This window comes from Populus trichocarpa, chromosome 6 (assembly GCF_000002775.5).
Source record: "Populus trichocarpa isolate Nisqually-1 chromosome 6, P.trichocarpa_v4.1, whole genome shotgun sequence".
Lineage (NCBI taxonomy): Eukaryota > Viridiplantae > Streptophyta > Magnoliopsida > Malpighiales > Salicaceae > Populus > Populus trichocarpa.
Window position 1 is genome coordinate 16,395,305 of NC_037290.2, and position 13,523 is coordinate 16,408,827.

Genomic DNA, 13,523 nt, shown 5'->3' on the forward strand with positions numbered 1-13,523 from the left:
TCGAATGGCCAATGAATTTGAAGATATGTTGGATAGGTTGGAGAGACAACATGTTAATAATCATGGTAGGGTTCAAATTAAGCCTGTGCGAAGAGAATGTAATGTTAGCAGGGTTGTTAGGCAAGTTAACACTAATATGGATGCGTTTATGGCTGATAATACGGACATAAGTGATGTTGATTTTGAAGATGTTTCCATGAGACATGGGGAAAGTTTTGGACAATAACAAAATTGTCAATTAAGTTGAAAATACCAGCCTTTTAAGGGAAGAATGATCCAGAAGTTTATTTATAATGAGAGAAAAATATGGAATGGACTTTCAAGTGTCACAATTATTCGGAGCCCAAAAAAGTCAAGCTTGTTGTGATTGCTTTTACTAACTATGCCATTGTATAATAGGATCAGTTAGTGACAAACCGTATGAGGAATTATGAGAGGCAAGTTGATACTTAGGATAAGATAAAATCCCTTATGAGAAGGAGATTTATGCCTAGCCACTTTTATAGAGAATTGTATCAAAGTTGTAGAGTTTGGGTCAAGGTACAAAGAGTGTCGATGAGTACTTAAAGGAGATGAAACTTAATATGATTCAAACTAATGTTAAGGAGGATGAGGAGGCTACTATAGCTAGATTTATAAATGGCTTTAATCACGATATAACTCATATTATGGAGTTGTATCATTATATGGCATTGGAGAAGATGGTGCATATGACCATCTTAGATAATTTATTTAAATATAACCAGGTAAATTATCTGTATTGCAATGTTAGATATCTTGATCTTTATTTTTTGCCTGGTTTTCACATTTCATTTTTGTTTATTGTTGGTAATGCTTTTTCATTGCTTTACACAATGATTATTGGGTTATTTAATTAGATGCATACACAAGTTTTTCGATTTATATCTAAGAGTTTTTTTAGTGTAAAAACAATGTTAAAGAATTCTGTATATTCATTTTTTTTTATTATGTTTTGATATTTAGGATTTGATGCTTATTTTTATAAAAGTTTAATTGTTTTTAGTTTCACCCTTCAATCTAAGTTTATAGTATATTGTTCTTTTTTTCTTTGTCATTTTCTTTGTGTTTTTATTCTTTTCAATTTAACTCTCAAATTTAAAATTAGGTGTTGCCTTTTGATTTATTTTTTATTGCAATTTTAAAATTCATTATTTTTATTGTATTTTTTTTATTTTGGATTTTTTGTATTGTTTTTTATTTTATTTTAACCCTTAAGATTTTTTCATGCATAGTATTTTTGGTTTTATAACCTGGATTATAGTTTAAAAAGTTAACAATAATTGAAATTTTTATCTTATTTTTTACATTCATATTTTTTTTTAATTTTTTTCTATGAAATTATCTTATTCTCATTGAATTTTTATTTTATTAACAAATAACATCATTAAGATGTTTTTGAGAAATATTATGAAGATATATTTTTATAATACTGGTAAATATTTTTTTTTTTGAGTTGAATCATTGTGTTTTTTAGTTTGTTTGTTGTTGATATTTTATTTTTTAATAATATTATTAAATTAAGAAAGTTTATTAAATTTAAACGAATTAATTATATAAATATTATATTGTTTTAAAATATTTTTTTATATCAAAACCAAGGTTAACCCGCGCGCGACTACCAAACATTATATTTTTCTGAAAAAAAATAACCTCGACATCACTTCCTCTTCTTCTCTTCTTTACGAGGCCGCGTCAGTTAAAAAAAAAACAGAGGGTTTATGGAAGAAGTTTGCCGCTTTTAGGGCTTTTGCAGGACAGTCTTCAATTTCTAAACTCCCCTCCCCTCCCCCCTCTCTCTCGATCGATTTTATCTTCCTTATATCATCAAACTCTGAAAATGATTAGAGGCGGTAGAAGCTACGTGTTGTCACCACCAGCCTTCTCCAACGACGCCAAACGACTCCTCGTTTGCACTGCCAACTCCGTCACCATCTTCAGCACCGCCACCGGCTTACCGGTTACCTACTTCCTCTGTTTTTTTTTTAATTTTTTCAATTAGTCACTTTTTTCGATTAATTGACTGTCATAGTTTCCCCCTTTTGTTTTGTAGGTATTGTCGCTTGACGGCCATACGGCGCTTGTTACGGCGGTGATAGTAGTGCCGGCGTCAACTCCAGCAAGTAAGATACTATGCTATTGTTGGACGGCGTCACTTGACGGAACTATTCGTTATTGGGATTTTTCAGTGCCAGAGTTAATTAAGATAATTAATGTTAATTTGCCGATTATCTCCATGGTAACTATAGCCAATTTTATGATGATTTTGTTAATAAAAATAAATTTATTTTTAAACGTGCAATGATTATTGTTTATATTTTTAACAATCTTCAGGTCATTCCATCTTTATTAAGTCAGACAGCTGAGACCAATGACAAATCTCCTAAAACTTTTGCTTATTTGTCTGTCGAAAACACCAAAGAACCAGAAAAGGAGTCTGGCAAGGCCTTGCGTGGTCAAATTAAAAAGTGTAACTTAACAAATTCTCGTATGGCTGGTGGAATGACATTGTCAGAGGTAAAAGAATTTCAATTTGTATTTGTTATTAATACTTTTTGTGTAGTCACGTCATGATTTGAAATAAGTAGTTAGTTTAGCCCTTATGGTTAATTTTAGTGACAATCAATTGAAATCTTAAAGAAATGGAGAGTTGTATTATATTGTGGTTACCTTTAATACAGACGAAGCAACCAGAGATTATAACTGTTAGCTCCTCGGGAAAATATTTTGGTATCCAATTTAAGCGCAAGCTTCGAATATGGAAAGTTCCGACTGCAGAGTCTGAACGTGCTGTGGTTAAGAAGATCACGCTGCATCATACAAAGAATATGAATGTTCTTGCATTCCACCCGACTCAGAGAATTGTTGCTGCAGGGGATGTGACGGGAAGAATTTTGATTTGGAGGGGATTTGGGGATAGAACATTTGCTGATGGTGATGGATTAGTGAGTAGAAAGTTGACGAATAACGAGGAAGAAAGACCTGGAGTGAGGGGCGATGATGACGCTGATTCATGCACCACATGGCATTGGCATTCTGCTGAAGTAAATGTTCTGTTTTTCTCTTCTGATGGAGCTTATTTGTATTCAGGTAAAGAAGCTGTAATATGAATGGATGCTTTGATTTGTTAGTTTATGCTTCCATGTGGCCTGACACTAGATTAGACTTAAATGAGAAAAATGGGAAGACCACCTATCACATGCTTTTGGAGTTGGTTAAAGTAACTTCAGATATATGAATAAACCAGGGTGATTGGATATGTTTTTGAGATAATTATATGGTCCTTGAATTAGTGGCATGTCTTATTTTATTAAATGCTTTTGCAGATTGGAAACTTATCTCCCAGTAGATGTATTCCGATCATGCAATTCATTTATCAAATAAAATGTCCTGGCTTTTAGCAATTACTTCAAAGGTGTTTAAGATCCAAACTTACCACTCACATCAGTTGACAATTGGCTCAGAATATCTTTTTATCGTCATGGTGTTTTCCTGAAGACTGCTGCTCTATTCACGTGCAGAGTTGTTCTGTTCATGACACATGCTTTTGTTTACATTTAGGTGGAAAGGAAGGAGTTCTTGTGGTTTGGCAACTAGACACAGGAAGGAAGAAATTTTTACCACGAATTGGATCTCCACTCTTATGGTTTACAGATTCTCCAGATCCTTCACTTTCCTCTGTAAGTGGAATATATTTCCCGGAAAATTTAATTCTAATTTAGAAAGTGAATATGTCTTTACCAATTTTACTAAAGCAAGTATCTTTAGATATCTTGTGCAGATAATCAAATTCATCTACTCAAAATGCCTTCGATGGAAATTCTGAAATCCATCTCAGGGATCAAGGTTAGTTTTCATCAATATATTTGCATTTTGTGAACCTTGTAAGATTATCTATTTCTGCTTGGCCATTTAATTGTTTGATTGATAAATTCAGCTGATTGAAATGATAATTCAATGAGTAGGAAATTTTATATTCTTCTACAAGCCAGATAATCTTTCCATGATATTTCAACTGGTTCAAAATGATAATCCAATTAGTTACAAACTAGTTGGAATTGACCCTGTTGATCCTTTTCTTTGTAATGTTCTATTTAGGCCAAATTTTCACCTCCATAATGTTCTGTCTTGACCAAAATGTCTATGACATGTTATATTATATCATTTACCACTTCATTCAACATCATATCATCATTTCCATCCACTTCTTCTGTTTATTGCTCATACTACTTTAATTCTGTTCCCTTCACCAGTGCATCTATGTCTATATTGACTTTTGAACAGGTGTCACCTTCATTTCGTTTTGGATTCACTCTTTCAAAAACTTGTTGTATATTGTGTTTGTATGAGTCCATCTTAATTGTTATGCCAGCCATGCTTGGTTGGGACTTCTTCACTATTCTGCTCTTCCCATCACCAAGGAATGGCCAGTGTATTCATGAATTTATGGAAGTGAGAAGAGCATAGCGAGATACAGAGAGAGTCCAGTGGGGATTTTCAATTTCTTAAGCATATTGTGAAGGTTGAATCCCTCTAAGCAGAGAGCCATGCGTAGCAATAAAAAATTCTAAACACCAGGAAAATTACGCAATACTAACCTTAAACTATATGGTGAGTGTTAGCAAGTCAGGTACCATTTTTTTATTAGGAAATCAAACTTAAATGCTGTGAAAGCCACCTTCTTTGAGTCTTGTACTCAATCATTGCAGCTGGTGCATCACTTGAGGGGTGTTCATAATGAAATCCTTGGTTAACATGTTTAGCCTTCAAGTTTTAGAACTGCCTTGCTTAGTTGTGAGTCTTAAAAAAAATGTTACTGTCAGGTGTAAATCACTCCATCTCATGTCCTGAGCTGTAAAGATTTGCGTGCAGCACCGTGACAATTCATTGGCATGTTTGCTTGTGGGGAATATTCCCATCTAATTTTTATTGGCCTGGTATCTATGACTTGGGTTTGCATTGAGTCAGACTTTAACAGCTTCATCAAATTTTTGTTTCAACCTTCCTGGTTTAGCTTTTTGCAGGTTTGTCTGGATAGTATGGCCTACTGTTCATATACCTTCGTATTTTCCAGGACTGATTCTTAAGTGAACAAAGTACTCTTGAATACTACTTTAATGCTGTTTTATATGGAAACCAGTTCTCATCTGTTGAAACAATGGTATCATATTTTTCAGCTTCCTTGCTCATTTCCAGAGATGTGCAATGGCTTACAAAGTGGGATTGCCTTTGACTGTAATGCGGGATTAGTTGCTTTGCGTACAGAAAACTATTGCATCCAATTATACAGCCTATTTGATGACCGAGGAATTTCTGAGGTAATTAGTTTTCTTTTAGATGAAAAGAATGTATTACTTGGAGTAAGTGAATGTCCAAGATGAATTTGAGCTTCGAAGAACAAGAATGATTTTCTTTCGATGTTGATTTATTCTTTACTAGTTTAGTAAGCCTATTTGAGTTTCATTTAGCTTATGGTCTTGTTTTCTCAGTCATTTCACCTGATAGGTTGTTTTCACTACCAGTGGTTGCAGCTTTGTATTCTATGCTTAAGTAAATGAGGGACCATTGTGTTTCCCTAGGAAATGTTTTTCAATTTACTGTGTAAGAATGTTGATTGCATTCATTATTAGACTTACAGAGTAGTTCTTTTTTCTTTTTTGGTTTCTTCCTGTGGGTGGGGTTTTGGTGGAGGCGGTTTGTTCAGTGCTGGATTTTTCTTGTAACTGGTTTTGTATTCAAGCAATGTAACCACTTCACCTTTGCCTTTTATTTTGTAAATCAATCCAATTTTACAACATCTGTCTGCTTGATAAGATTTTCAATTTTCAATTTGGCAATATCGGGCCTTCTGGGTATGTTATTTCACATAGTGCGCTAGACCATTTTGATGCGCACCTTCTGTGCTTTAGGTACTGGGGTATAAATATTTCATTAGAAACTTATTGACTATAAAATGCATCAAAGTGAAATTTGAATTTCTATTCCCCTCAGGTTGTAGTTTGTGAGAGAAACCATCAACCAGGCGATGAAGTCACGGTAATCAAGTTGCTTTTTTGTAATTTTTCCTGTTCAACTACATTGCTGATTATCTGTATTTTTACCATCTTTTTTTCACTAATTTGATTCTGTTACATTTACTAGTAATTGCTGAATCTTTGAATATGTTGGTTACAGGTAGTAGTGACATTAGCTGTTCTCTCCTTAGATGGCTCAATGATGAGCACTGCTGAAGTGAAGCTTCCTGAGGAGGGTTTGGGAGGATTAGTTTGTCTTAAGTTTTGGGCACTGGGATCACAAAACAAGGAGTTCAGTTTGTCTACCATTGTTTATGAGCCCCACAGGTTTGACCCTTGACTTAATTTGTTCGGACTAATGAAAATGAGATATAAGCAATTTTTGGGTAGTGCCACTCATTCTGACCCTTGTGTCACTGATTTGTTTTCAATTTTTATGAATTGGGATCAAAGAGAGAGGGAAGTCCATTGTAAGCATCACATGTAAAGTTCATACTGTCTAGTGAGCTATGTTCCTGGGCTCATTATTTGTTTATTTAGCATCTCTCAATGTGCATGCTTTTGCATGTTTTCATTGAATTGGAATGTGCGGATATAAATATGCTTCCTTTAAGAACAGGATTGGGGATCATGGTATTCCTTGTTTTATAGGGATGCAGGCATTTCAGCTATTGCTTTTCATCCTACCCGCCCTATGGCTGTCAGTTCTTCTTATGGTGGGGACTTCAAGGTAAAAGTGGAACAGAAAAACATTTAATTTTTAGTACTCTGTTTCTCTTGACTTCACATAACCTTTTGGATGCTTCAGGTTTGGGTTTGCAACAATGGGATTCAGGAGATGGATAAACCGCTCCCAAATTCTGGATGGACTTGCCATGCTGTTGGCTCATATAAGTATGATCCTGGTTTAGTGATACTATAATTCTTGCTGGATTCAATTTGTGGGATTTTAAAGAAATATTTTGCTGGTGAAAATGGAAGAAATGTAAAAAACTTCATAACATTTAGTCCTAAATATTTCAATTGTCTTTTCTATGTCTCATCTTTGTTCACTTTAATCTAAATTTTCAACACCAAAAGTGATACCTAAATTTCCCTCTTTCTTCTTCCCCTTCTAAATAATAGAACTTTGTTCATTGGATACGTGTACTTGTGTTGAAACTTAAAGCTTATGGAATCTGGTGCTTGGTAATATGCTGGTAATTTAAACTCTCAAATTTGTGGTCATTTAGATAATTTATAATTCTACTTGCAGAAAAAAACCAATGACAGCTGCCACATTTTCTTCCGATGGTTCTGTTCTTGCTGTTGCAGCTGAAACTGTTATCACACTGTGGGATGCAGACAAGAATATTCTAGTGGCTGTGATTGGGGAGACTCTGATGGTGATTTTTTGAGATCCTGGCTTACATTCTCTCTAGTACACACACGCGCGCGCCCACACACACACACACACACACACACACACACACACCAAGACTATGGTAATAACGGATATTGCTGGCCACCAAACCTTTGTTCTTGATCCAGAACGTAACCCTCGTTTCCTCTTAAGTTTATGTTGTGGTGCTTATCTATGCGAAGGATAAAACTGTGGGGCTGTGCAGGATTAGGTCCTTTGTTTTAATGGTTCTGTTCCCTTTTGGTGTTTTTGACACTTTAGGGTCCAGTTATGACTTTGTCATTGATTTGCTTAAAGTAACAAATAATGAACATGCCGATGCTGTTCAAGGTTGCTCTATGGAAATAAATTTGGAGCAAGAGAGCTTTGTTGCTTGTGTTCAACTGCTTAGCAATGTTTAATAGCTGAAATATTAATTAGTAGCCCAGTGGAAGCAAACAAAGCAAAAAGAGGCTGTAAGAACAAATGCTTTGGTCAGGGAATCTTTAGGTTACATGATGTATCTTTTTAGCATGGCTTTAGCATGGCTTCTGCATTCATGAATCTCTCCTCTCTTGTTGTGGTGCTATTTTTAATTATTTTTCCTGGAACTTCTTACAGCCTGTTGTGAACCTCGCATTTGCTGGAAAGTCAGAGTATCTTGTTTCTGCGTCTTGGGGTTCAAAACCACAGCTATCCATTTGGAGTATGTCAAAGCTGTCTGTATCTTGGTCATACATGCTTCATGTGGAAGGTGAAAAGTCATCTCTTCTCTTGAACAGATTTTTGGGCTTTGCTTGTTTGTGAATTTCCTGGAATCTTGCTCATCTTGTGATTGACATGCAGAAATTCTGCCTTTTTTAGGGAAAAATAAATAAAATTGGAGTTTAGTTTTGTCCTGATGTGATTTCTCTCCTTTCCTTTTCTTTATGATGTTTTTAAATGTCAATGAGATCCTTCAAGTTATTGTATTATATGGTTTCATGGAAAGATGAAATGGCTGACCTTTAATGTTGAGAAAGCTCAGTTGGCTTTTGAAGTTTGAGGATTGATATATGCAGAAAACTGAGTGTAAAGTTCTGATATTTACTGGAAATAACTTAGGAATGCATTTATGCCTTGCAACTTTGAGTATGAACAAAATTAACATAATCAACTGGATACGGGTATGACTCTCTGATCTGACCACTGGATGAAAAGTATCATAATCCATCTTTTGTATTTTAGTCAGGGGTATTGCTAACCATGCTTGACTTTAAATAAAACATAAACAGGCTGACCTGTCTATTTTAAGAGGGAAGTTCTGTATGATTGAACTTAGCTCAATAGTTATGATCCTCAGCTGCACCATCAATAATGTAAAATGAAATTTAAGATTTTACCTTAAAAGCTACCCTTTCATTTCAGAACATGGAATATTCTGATGTGTAGCATGGTTCATTTCTTAAAAAAAATATTGTAAAAATCATGCATGTAGCGCATCCTGATGAGGAAATGTTTTATGCATTTGTTTCTCCCGTGTTGGAGGTCCACAAAATTTGTTGCATGCTGATTTGTTGCTTGTTTTTTATGTCCGAATAAGTATATTCAAACCTTTTTTTTATTTGAAGAACCATGATATGAAAATTCAAGGCTAAAATAACTGATCTAGTGGCGTTTCTTGCTTTGGCTTTTGGTTACGATACAGTCTCCACAGCTTCAAACAGGCCATAATCGTTTTTCTTTAAATGATGCCTGAATTGCTCAAATATGATGTCTGCTTCTTCTTAACATTCATGCTTCAAACTGCTAAACTGTTGCCAACGAGTATTTTGAAACCATTTCTTTTTGAGGAACCATGATGTGAAAACTAAAGGCTACAATAATTGATTCTTGCTGTGTTTCTCTTTGGTTAGTGCTAGGATATACAGTTACCACAGCTTCAAACAAGCCCACAAGTGTTGTTTTCAATGTTGCTGCAATGCTAAAAAGCAATGCCTGCTTCCTGGAACTCTTTCATCTGTGCTTTTCATTGCATAAATCTTTAAAATTGCAATGCCCCAGCCTGCCAAATTTTATTTTTGCCTGTGCTATCAGCTACTGTCATTATAATTATTATTTCTTGTAGTGTCTGTTATTGTTTTCTTGAGTAATTCAAATGAATTTTGTTCCTTGTTTGCAACTGTTAATAAAGCGATGAAACATTTTGTCATAATCATGTGTTTGTTAACATGTTGTATGTCTTGTGCAGCTATTGCTAGCGCAGCAGACATGTCATTCTTTGCTGCTCTTGCACTTCTTCCTGAATCATCTAAATGGAATGAAACATCATTAAAAGGAAGAGATGGTGTAATCTTATTATTCAATGCATCTGATCCTGTTCCTATTTTTACCTGGTCAGTGCAAAAGGTAAAGATAAGATCTGTCCCAGTCCTAGCCATGTGTGTGGCTCAATATAATTGACCTATCATCTCAACAGGGTATCGGTCTCTGTCCCTACCATAAATGTGTGGCTGACTCCAACTAACTAGTGCCTTCATAGTACCTTTACATTAAGGCAGTATATTTGAAACCAATACTCATGACCTTATTAGACTTGTGTTTATTGTTAATGTTTGTTGTGAAAAAAATTTCTTGGTAGGATAATCTATTGATTTGTTTTATTAAAACCCTTTCAGTAAATTTGCTTAATCTGTTTCAAAATGTGAGGTTTTCTTATCAAGTCTTCCACAAAATCATTTGTATAGCCACAATTTCTGTCTATAAAATTATTACAAGATATTCTTATAGCAATGAAGTTAGGACTTTTAGTATCTTGTGTTTTTTATTAGTTATATAGTAAAATCTAGTTACATGTGTATTGTGGTGTCCCTGAAAAATGTGAAGGTATGCATTTTCCAAGAGTATTAAAACAGTTCTTCTGATGGAAAATGATATTGGTGCTGTAATTATCCTCAAATGCTTGTGGGATGATCATAAAATTTAAATGGAAAAGCCATGTATGGAACCAGGTAATGTAGCTTTTGCTCACCACATATCTAGAGTCCTGTTATTTAACTGAAGCTTTGATGATAGCTAGAGAAATAAATATTGTAGCGATTCCCTTATGAATCTAGCAGAAAATGCGTAGTGTGGTTTAATACTCAACAATATCAAAATTCTGAAGTTGCAACAGCAGTTCTTCCCATCTTGTGCCCTTGAAGTTTCAAGTACTTTGAAATAGTAAATAAAGAACAAAGAAAAGAAAGAAGTTGCTATGTATTTATTTTTTGGACTCAATAAAATGAAATAATACCTGAAGTTTTTGTATCTTCTGGGTGCACTTGACCAGAATGGTTTGGTATTCTGATTCTTCTTTTTGGTACAGGCCAAGGGAGGGGCTCTTGCCTTTATTCAAGCAAATCAGTTTGCTATAGATGAAAATGAACTAGATGGGAAACCACATCAGTCATTGCTTGCATATGTAAATGGTGATCATGAGTATTTACTATTTGACCCGCAAGGTAAAGAAGCAAAGGAACATAGCACAATTCGGCAAGAGGGTCTCGGTGACCTTGAAGAAGCAGGTGGGTTCCCTTAATACGATCATCCATTATTTTTCTTTTAATTAATTAAAGTGGCACATGCCGGTACATTAAAATTACATTTTTATCACAAAAGAATCTCATTTTAAAAAAATAAAGTTAAATCACTTTGCCATAGAACTTTACATTTAATTTTCTTTTTGGTTAATTCAATTATTTTTGAGTGATAATTTTTATATCCCATAACCAACCCAACTTTATTTGTTTGGAATTGAGGCTTAGTTGTTGTAGAGTTGCTGACAATATTGAAAAGTTCAAACATATTAGGAAAACTAAAAGGTTCTTAGGTAAATCAAAAGTTTAAAAAATTCATGCTTTTGCTTATTGTCAAGGCATATGTTTGTCCATATTCATTTAGTTTCTGGTAGATAAGTTTCTGGTTATAATTTATAAGGAAACTATGGCATTTCTTCTTCTCATTATTATTTTGCCCTTTCTTTGTAACAACAGCCCACTTTTTAATCTATAGCTCCTGTTCTTCTCATTATTATTTAACCCTTCTTGACAGCTTTCAATCTTTTTGATCTATTTATCGTAACATTCATGCGTGCGTTTTGCTCCTACTAAATTTTACCGAGCAATACAAATTAAACTGCATCCATCTTTTTTTATGCAGGGAAATTTGGGTATGCGTCTATCTATGGGGAGCTCCCACAGTTTGACCCAAAGAGGAAACAGGCGTCATGGGTCCCATCTGCATCATTGGAGAGGCCTTGGGAGACCGTATTTAGTGGATCATCACATAATCTTCCACCCCTAACTAAATTATGTTCAGTATTTTTGGAGTCTTTGTTGGAAAAGAGGACTGTCAATGTTGATTGACATCCAGTGAAGATGTTGGGTCCGCGTGCTGTTCATGCATGAATCTGATTGATGATTGTAGACGGTTGAAGAGGAGCAGTCCTGTTTCTTGTCCATGCAAAAAGACAGGGAAGCTTTGAAGTTGTGCTGGCATTATGTGGAGGATCCCTGTGAAAAATGGTTGAATTGAATGCTTCATACCACTTCAGCATTGATGAAATGTTACTGCTTCAGATGGAGAGGCTGGTATTTGGCTTCGGAAATTTTGGTAGGAATCATGTGTGAACGTTTTCATATTATTAAGGTAATATTTTGTGGCCTCAATAGGGAAAAGGTTAATTAGCAGACAGTTATTTCTCTCAATCTCCCGTTTTCATGGTTGCTCGTGTAGAAGAGGTGTTCTTACATGCAGAGAGTTAGGCTTAGATGACGTTGAACATTTCTTTGGTAGAAAAAAAATGGCCATATTGATGATGCTTGTATGAACTGCAATTTTACGAAACAAGATTATTAGGATTATGTGTTTTGAACTTTGCATGATTGACCTTAACATCTAACAATATTCACAAAAAGCTTTTAGGTTAAGAAGCATCAGAAAAAGGAAATAGTCGACCTACCGCTCAAAGAATTGTGAACTTAAAACGAGCAAAGAGTTTGGTCCTCTGTAGACTTTTGGTGCAAGTACATGGCAACAGTGACAACACTATTGTTAGGGCTATTGAAGTATTATGATTAATTATTGTATTATTATAATAGGATTCATTATATAAAGCCTATTGGGGTTGGTTGTTTACAACATTTATTTGAAAAAAAATGATACGCCGAAATGACATGCTGAGGATTTAGTAGCTCATGACAATCTCTTCTTTTTCTCAAACCTATTTTCTGTATTGTTCTATTATGTTGTAAGAGTCTATTATGGTTACTTTGTAAAACATGTATTCTTAAAAACCTCTACATCACTATCACACCTTTTAACATGCTCATCATTGTTTCTCTCTAAAACTAACTAACTATATATATATATATATATATATATATATATATAGATTGAAAAACATAGGTTTAGCATTTTCTTATATGTTTAAAATTTGTGGATAGTGGTCATCTATACTGTACTAAAGCTATAATTACTACTAATAATATAGAAGTCAATCCATCCTATACCATATGGGTTCAACAAAACAATCTACTAATAAGCACTTTGATAGCCTCCTTCTCCACTTAGGTATCATCTTTGATTATTAGTTGTGCTATATTTTATGTTGATTGAACTACTCTAGCATCAATGCTTGCGCTTCTCTCTGTAACATGTATTATATATATGCACTCAATCCTGATTGAACTGTGTACAAAATATGATGATATCGGTGTAATTTACAAAGTGGAAAAACTTATAGTGATGAACTATAAGCTTTTCAAAACTTTATCTATTCAAAGAATTTCATAGAGAACTTAAAGACCCCATAATTACTCTCACAACTCGAGCAGAATCAATATTCTTTACTAAAATGCATCTGAACAATATAGCCACTCGTTATATCACTTGAGATATTATTAACCTCTCGCATATGAAGTTATATAGTGGTAGATCATCTTATAGAGGTGGATGGCGAGGATATCTTAATATTTGTTATTAGTGATTCCCACATTCATATACCTACTTGCACCTTAATTTTGTCTTCTATTCTACATGTTCCTAATATAACCAAATCATCTCTCTCTATGTTTAGTTTTTTTTTAATA

The 13,523-nt window shown here is 34.4% G+C and overlaps 1 protein-coding gene across 2 annotated transcripts; it reads left to right on the top strand.

The window, feature by feature from the left end:
• The first annotated feature begins 1,665 nt into the window (after positions 1 to 1,665).
• LOC18100484 (uncharacterized) lies at positions 1,666 to 12,307 on the top strand. Of its 2 annotated transcripts, XM_006381726.3 has the most exons (16): positions 1,668 to 1,978; positions 2,072 to 2,257; positions 2,353 to 2,535; positions 2,700 to 3,108; positions 3,580 to 3,698; positions 3,787 to 3,864; positions 5,196 to 5,336; positions 6,010 to 6,054; positions 6,193 to 6,359; positions 6,684 to 6,762; positions 6,841 to 6,926; positions 7,288 to 7,417; positions 8,035 to 8,167; positions 9,644 to 9,801; positions 10,760 to 10,958; positions 11,593 to 12,307. In XM_006381726.3, the coding sequence occupies exons 1-16, from the start codon at positions 1,859 to 1,861 to the stop codon at positions 11,796 to 11,798; spliced, it is 2,439 nt and encodes an 812-aa protein (XP_006381788.3). In that variant the 5' UTR covers positions 1,668 to 1,858; the 3' UTR covers positions 11,799 to 12,307. The 2 variants fall into 2 exon arrangements, with proteins under 2 accessions (XP_024459763.1, XP_006381788.3); XM_024603995.2 differs by lacking the exon at positions 11,593 to 12,307 and having other exon boundaries at positions 1,666 to 1,978; positions 9,644 to 9,872; positions 10,760 to 10,959.
• Positions 12,308 to 13,523: the final 1,216 nt, after the last annotated feature.